Source organism: Podarcis bocagei, assembly GCF_964188305.1.
Source record: "Podarcis bocagei genome assembly, chromosome: 3".
In the NCBI taxonomy this organism is placed as follows: domain Eukaryota; kingdom Metazoa; phylum Chordata; class Lepidosauria; order Squamata; family Lacertidae; genus Podarcis; species Podarcis bocagei.
Genome location: NC_138127.1, coordinates 42,030,261 through 42,037,584, shown reverse-complemented (window position 1 = coordinate 42,037,584; position 7,324 = coordinate 42,030,261). Strand labels below are relative to the sequence as shown.

General features: G+C 50.6%; 1 protein-coding gene across 1 annotated transcript; it reads left to right on the top strand.

Moving 5' to 3' along the window:
* The first annotated feature begins 4,068 nt into the window (after nt 1-4,068).
* Nucleotides 4,069-6,276, top strand: CCDC185 (coiled-coil domain containing 185). Its single transcript, XM_081186945.1, has one exon. The coding sequence runs from the start codon at nt 4,086-4,088 to the stop codon at nt 6,174-6,176; it is 2,091 nt and encodes a 696-aa protein (XP_081043071.1). The 5' UTR covers nt 4,069-4,085; the 3' UTR covers nt 6,177-6,276.
* The last annotated feature ends 1,048 nt before the right edge of the window (nt 6,277-7,324 follow it).

The window sequence follows — 7,324 nt, the reverse complement described above, 5'->3', positions numbered from 1 at the left end:
AATAATTATTATTATTATTATTATTATTATTATTATTATTATTATTATTATTTATTTGTACCCCGCCCATCTGGCTGGGTTTCCCCAGCCACTCTGGGGGGCTTCCATAGAAACCAAAAATACACTAACATATCACACATTAAAAACTTCCCTGAACAGGGCTGCCTTAAGATGTCTTCTGAATGTCAGCTAGTTGTTTATTGCTTTGACATCTGATGGGAGGGCGTTCCACAGGGCAGGCGCCACTACCGAGAAGGCCCTCTGCCTGGTTCCCTGTAGCTTTGCTTCTCACAATGAGGGAACCACCAGAAGGCCCTCGGTGCTGGACCTCAGCGTCCGGGCAGAACGATGGGGGTGGAGACGCTCCTTCAGGTATACTGGGCCAAAGCTGTTTAGGGCTTTAAAGGTCAACACCAGCACTTTGAATTGTGCCCGGAAACGTACTGGGAGCCAATGTAGGTCTTTCAAGACTGGTGTTATGTGATCTCGGCAGCCGCCCCCAGTCACCAGTCTAGCTGCCGCATTCTGGATTTGTTGTAGTTTCCGAGTCACCTTCAAAGGTAGCCCCACGTAGAGCGCATTGCAGTAGTCCAAGTGGGAGATAACTAGAGCATGCACCACTCTGGCGAGACAGTCCGCGGGCAGATAGGGTCTCAGCCTGCGTACCAGGTGGAGTTGGTAGACAGCTGCCCTGGATACAGAATTGACCTGCACCTCCATGGACAGCTGTGAGTCCAAAATGACTCCCAGGCTGCGCACCTGGTCCTTCAGGGGCACAGTTACCCTATTCAGGACCAGGGAGTCCTCCACACCAGCCCGCCCCCTGTCCCCCAAAAACAGTACTTCTGTCATGTCAGGATTCAACTTCAATCCATTAGCCGCCATCCATCCTCCAACCGCCTCCAGGCACTCACACAGGACCTTCACCGCCTTCACTGGTTCTGATTTGAAAGAGAGGTAGAGCTGGGTATCATCTGCATATTGATGGACACCCAGTCCAAACCCCCTGATGATCTCTCCCAGTGGCTTCATATAGATGTTAAAAAGCATGGGGGAGAGGACGGAACCCTGAGGGCCCAGGGGTCTGAACACTCATCCCCCACCACCACTTTCTGAACACGGCCCAGGAGGAAGGAGCAAAACCACTGTATAACAGTGCCCCCAGCTCCCAGCCCCTCTAGACGGTCCAGAAGGATGTTATAGTCAATTGTATCAAAGGCCGCTGAGAGATCCAGCTGAACTAGGAAACAACTCTCACCTTTGTCCCTAGCTCGCCGGAGATCATCAACCAGCGCGACCAAGGCAGTTTCAGTCCCATGATGAGGCCTGAATCCCGATTGGAAGGGATCCAAATGGTGCGCATCCTCCAGGCGTGCCTGGAGTTGTTCAGCAACCACGCGCTCAATCACCTTGCCCAAGAATGGAAGATTTGAGACTGGGCGATAGTTGGCCATACTGGCCGGGTCTAAAGATGGTTTTTTAAGAAGCAGTTTAAAGACCGCCTCTTTCAGCGGATCTGGGAATGTTCCCTCACAGAGGGAAGCATTCACCATCCCGCAGAGCCCATCACCCAGCCCTTCCCGGCTTGCTTTTATTAGCCAGGATGGGCAAGGATCAAGGAGACAGGTGGTTGGTTTCACGCGTCCAAGCAGCCTGTCCACATCCTCGGGGGTAACGGGGGGGAAAGTCTGCTTTTCCCTGGTTACCTTAAACTTCCTTCTCTTTAGCTAGAATGGTGTTTGTTGGCTCATAAATGCAGGGTGGCTTAAAATAATGGAGACCACAAGGTTTTATGAATCATGGTTAAATGTTTACTAAAACAGTAAGTTGTTCTTAGAAGGGGGAGAGGCTTAAGCAGATGAGTGGTTATGTGCATACAAAGCAATTCCCAAAAGGAGCAGAAATACAGAAATTGCTCACCCAATAAGGAGTCTAAGAACGACTGGGGGGGTGGAGCTTGCATGCCTTGTGCCGATCAAATCAGCCGCGTTGCCTGGGGATTCGCCTTTGCTCAGCGCTTCCCAGCGGAGAGGTAGCAGTGGTTTTCCTTGCTGCATCCTCTTTGCCAGTTTGCTGCGCTGTGGGAACCACCGCTTGAGGCTTTGTTTTGCTGCTGGTTAACTAAAATCCCTTATTTTGGCTGCTGATCCCTTGTTTTCGAGGCTGCTGGTCCCTTATTTTCAAATCTGTAAGTTGACAGCTATGGTTCTTAACCTGGAACTGTTCTTAACCTGAGGTACTTTAGCTAATGGGGCCTCCCGCTGCCACCGCACTGCCGGAGCACGATTTCTGTTCTCATCCTGAAGCAAAGTTCTTAACCTTAGGTACTATTTCTGGGTTAGTGGAGCCTGTAACCTGAAGCGTCTGTAACCTGAAGCGTCTGTAACCCGGGGTATCACTGTATGAGGAATTATATCTTCTCAAAATAGCTTGTCAGCACTTATAATTTTTAATTAAAGGTCAAAATGAGACCCAGCAATACATTAAAAATTAAAAAGCAGTAGTTTGCATATTTTAACTTACTGCATAAAAAGCAGGTGCTGTAATTCAGTTGTAAATAAAGTCCTCTTCAAGCATTCACAGTCAGTGAAGAGGGCAGCAGGGTCACGCATGCAAGCCTGGCCTCCAACATCCTTCTCCCACAGATACCTTCATCTGAAAGTGCTTAGAAGCCTCCTTCAGAGTATGGTGAGGCTGAATCAGTGCCGTTTGGTGCTACTACTCCAGAGCAGGTGCAAATGGACTGGTGATGCAGTAACACATATCTCAAAAATCAGTGTGGCTTATAACAGTGCAGAACACAGCGTATGTCAGGGTGAAAGCACCTTGCATACAAGTAAGCTGCAATGCAATGTGAACTGCAGGGGCTGGTTGCACAAGCTCTTCCAGACATAGCCTTATCTTTGGAAACTTCACCAACACCTTCCAGATAAACTGAGATGACTGTTCAGCTACTAAATTGTGACATTTTAAAGATTTGCCCAAAGTTGTTCAGCTTTAAAAAAAAGTTGTTTTTGGGTTGCCATACACCCAGATTTTCTTTCCTGATCCAAGTCCAACACTTTATCCGTTACTATGCCACACTTGATCTTTTGTCTGGAAAAGGCTGCCAACAGTATTTAAAAATGCACATTTGCTATGTCTGAGAGTTAAAACCCACTGCATTCAATAAGGCTTACTTTCATGAGGATTGCAGCCTAAAACACTGTAATCCTGTGACTTCAATAATCCTGGCTGCAATCCAATGCACGCTTACTTAGAAGGTACCTTGAACTTAATGGGGCTTGCATAGGAATATGGTGTTAACAGAGATGTAGGTCACTGAAAAATTCATGTATTTAGCATTATAGCTATATTTAGCATAGCATTATGTATCCCATTAAGTCGCTGTACAAAATTTAAGTCTCCCTCTAATACCACTTGGGTTTACTCAGGAAAGCATCCCAGATTATCCAAACTGCTTTACTGTGTGATGAGTTTTCTCACTCTTGCCTACAAAAGCTCATGTTAAGAAAGCATCCCAGATTATCCAAACTGCTTTACTGTGTGATGAGTTTTCTCACTCTTGCCTACAAAAGCTCATGTTAAAAAGCTATATGATAACGTGTCAGACCACATGTGCCTGAAGGCAGAGGGCTTCCCTGAAAAATCCTGGGAAGTGTAGCTGGTAAACTACACGTGCATGGGCACCTAGGGCAGCAGGGCTAGCAAAGGTGCCCTTCACGTGTTTGGTGCCCCCCAGGACCGAATTGAAGGCCGCCCAAGAAACAGTGGGTTGAATGCAAACTTGGGGTGGAATGACTTCATTCACCCCATTGGTTTCAGCGAGAACAAGCGCGCGTCTGAAGATAGCAACAAGGAAGAGAGGGAGGAGATGGCGATGGGGGCGACCGCGAGGCCGGGTGCGGAACAAGCCAGCGTCAGGGTCCCCGCACGGGCGGGCGGGGTGGCGCGGAGGGCGCCGGCGGGCCGAGGCAGCTGCGGCCCAGGCCCTCCCTGGCCGGGCATTGTGACGCGCGCGGGCCCCGACTGTGCTGCTGCGTAGCCGGGGGCGGCGTGCACCAGGGCCCGAGGCCACATCGGCCATGAGGCGGCACCAGCAGCGGCGTCGGCCGCGGCGCGGGTCGGGCCAGTACCTCGGGGCGGAGCCCGGGTGGCGCGTCTCCCCGAGCGACCGAGGCGCGCCCAGCGCCAGCAAGGGCCGCAAGAAGGCGCCCGCCACGTCGTGCTGCAGCCTGTCGGGCGCCGAGACCCCGCGCAGGATGGCGCGGCGACGCAGCAGCCCTGGCCGCTTCTCCCCGCCGCGGCCCTTCCCGGACGCCTACAGCTCGGAGCCCGAGGTGGCGGGCGGCGAGGGCGGCCTGCGGCGACACCTCCTGGCGCAAGCGTACCGCGACGAGGGAGGCCTGCTGCTGCCCCCGCCGCGCAAGGGCAAGGGCTGCTCGACGGCGCCGCGCGGCAAGCGGCCCGCCGCGTCTGCCTCTTGCGCGTCCCCTCTGCGCCTGTCCGCTTGGCAGCAGCAACACCTGGCGCCGGCGGGCGAAGGCTGCGCCACGCCGTGCACCACCTCGTGCACCACGCTCTACGGCGGGGACTTCCCGGGGCACCCCGATCTCCCCGCGCGCTCCCCGGTGGGCAGGTGCACCCGCGTGGAGGAGCTGCTCCGCGACGACCAGTGGGCCAGCCCGGTGCCTCGACCCTTGGAGTATGGCACGGATCTCCCCACCGACGCCAGCAAGCCTCCCTCCATCTGCCCCTCTTCCTTCTCCTTCGCCCAGTTCGACAGCAAGGCCTCCCCTCGCCTGGAGAAGAAGGAGCTCCCCCGGAGAGACTGGCAGGAGCCCTGTGACAGCAGCCACAGCCTGGCAGACCTCATGCACAGTTTGGCGAGGCCGTATGAGGACGAGGAGCCTCAGGCCTACCTGCCCCGCGACCCCAGCGCCCACCTGCACCAGCGTCTCCTGGGCCGCAAGCCCCGCCGCAAGCCCCGCAAGGGAGACCCGCAGGTCAGCCTGCAGGACCTGACGGACAAAAGGTACGAGGACCTGATCCCCGAAAGAGACAAGAAGATTGCGGCCCTCATGCTCGCCAGGCACCAGGAGGAGGAAGAGATGAAGGACCGCCAGCTGCAGGTTTCCGACGCCTGGGATAAGATGAGGAGGAAGGAGAAGCAGCACAAAGCCAGGGCGGAGAAGGAGAGGCAGTACCAGTTGGTCGACAGCCTGGACCAGTGGCAGAGGGACCGCGATCAACGGAAAGCCAAGCTCAGGCTAGAGGAGCAGCAGCTGTTGGCAGCCCGGGAGAGGGATGTGATGCTTCGCGACAAGAAGTGGAAGAAGCTGGCCAAAGAGCAGGATTGCAGGCGGAGGGAGAAGCTGGAGAATGCTCGGCTTCAGGCCGAGTATCGGAAACGATGCCAGGAAAAGCAGCTCTGGGACAAAAGGTTAAGCGACAGGCGTACCAAAGAGCAGAACTCCGCTTTGTACAAGGAAAGGATGCTGCAGGCCCTGGAGAAGAGGCTGATAAAGGATATGGAAAGGAAGAGGAGGAAAATAGACATGAATGACTACAAGCAGACCAGGCACCTGAGCGCTAAGGAGCAGGTGGAAGATCGGGTCAAAGCCGACGAGCTGTACAAGAGGCTGTGTATCGAACAAAAGCTTCAGAGGTCCCAGGAAATCCTGGAGCAGCTGCTTGAAGAAAGGAACAGGGAACTGAAGGAGAAGACTTTAAAGGAAGAAGAGCAGGGCTTGATAGCCAAGGTAAGAGCCAAAGAGACGGAGGAAGAGAAGAGGAGGCGCAAGGAGATGTTGCTGCAGATAGCTGAGATGAAGATCCAGCAGGCCAGAGAAATCATGTCCAAAAATATCCGAGACAGATCGCAGCGCGTGAGAGAGCTGAACTGTATGAAAGAACGGAACCACCATTTTCGCAAACAGAAGCTTGATTATGACGAAAAATGTCACCTACAGGAAATGCAAGAAGCTTTAAGAAGGAAAGCTCAGAAAAGCAATCAGATTCTAAGGCACAAGGACGCAGCTATCGACGAGTCTAGGAGAATAGCCAAAGCATCTTATGACCTTAGAGAAAAAGTGAGAGACCTGATAAATCGCAATTCATTCGACCAGATGGCTTTAGATGCGCAACGTAATGCAAGCCTCCTTAGAGGCCTGTAATGAAGTTTAAGGAAACATTCCAGACTGTGTTGTGTCAAAAAAAGATGGTTGTAATGTGTTCACTCTGCATTGCTGTACACTAAAGTGAATTGAGCCTTAATTACTGTTTGACTCATAAGTGTTTGGTTTACAAACATTTACTGTTTATACTAAAAATCTATCACTTGCATTTGTGATTTGATCGTGAAGAGAAAGAATTGAACTTTGGCCCTGTGCTACTCTTTATGGGATGTGGCCTTGGCTTAATGCTAGGCACTTTGAACTGAGTATTCTTGTAACAAATTATGATTTTGTAAAATTCTATTTTACAATGAATATCTGAAGTGTTCACAAATTATGGAGTTTACACAGTTTGTGAATGGTTCATGACACATACTTCATTTCAAAGTATGCAGCAGTTCATCATACATCAAGAATAGAATCATATTTAAAGATATTCCAATAATTTATTATCTAAAGAAATACTATTTTTATAGCTAAATAACCTAAGCAGTTGCCTGCAATCTGCATAGTCAACCATTTACACTAGTCCAATTTATTTCGGCTGAGGACATGTCCTTATCACTGTGCACGCACAATCACCGTAGTTTGGCAAACATAATGAATATATTGTTTTAGCATATGGCTATGATGGCTCTGTCAGGTTTGTAATGTAGTGAATTAGAAACTTTTTTATGAAGGAAACTGCAGGAACAAACCATGTATAATTTATAAAGTATTCTTAAAATAAAGTTTGATCAGTATATTTCCATATTTTGAAAAGTAGGAATTGTATTACTTTATGATCAATAACAGTTACTAAGTTGGGAATGTGGAGACAATTCTACTGTCATATCCAACTCTGGGCTTGAATTTGCAAGGCAGAAGTGAGAGCGAGGGGAATACCCTACATTTCTATATACATTTTTCTGCTTTAAAAAACCCCTCCTCTCTCCCATTGAAAGCAATGGGGAGGGGGGATTTAGTCATGCACAAGAGTATAACTAAATAGCTACCTGGAAACCAGGAGGATTTGGAAACTTGGACCAACCTGCTTCCCAAATCATTCCCCTTTGATCTCCTCCAAGCTGGAGCTCTGATGTTGGTTGGGGCAGGATTGCGGAGGAGGGAGGTTCTGATACCAGATTTCTCTGTCTTAACATCAGAGT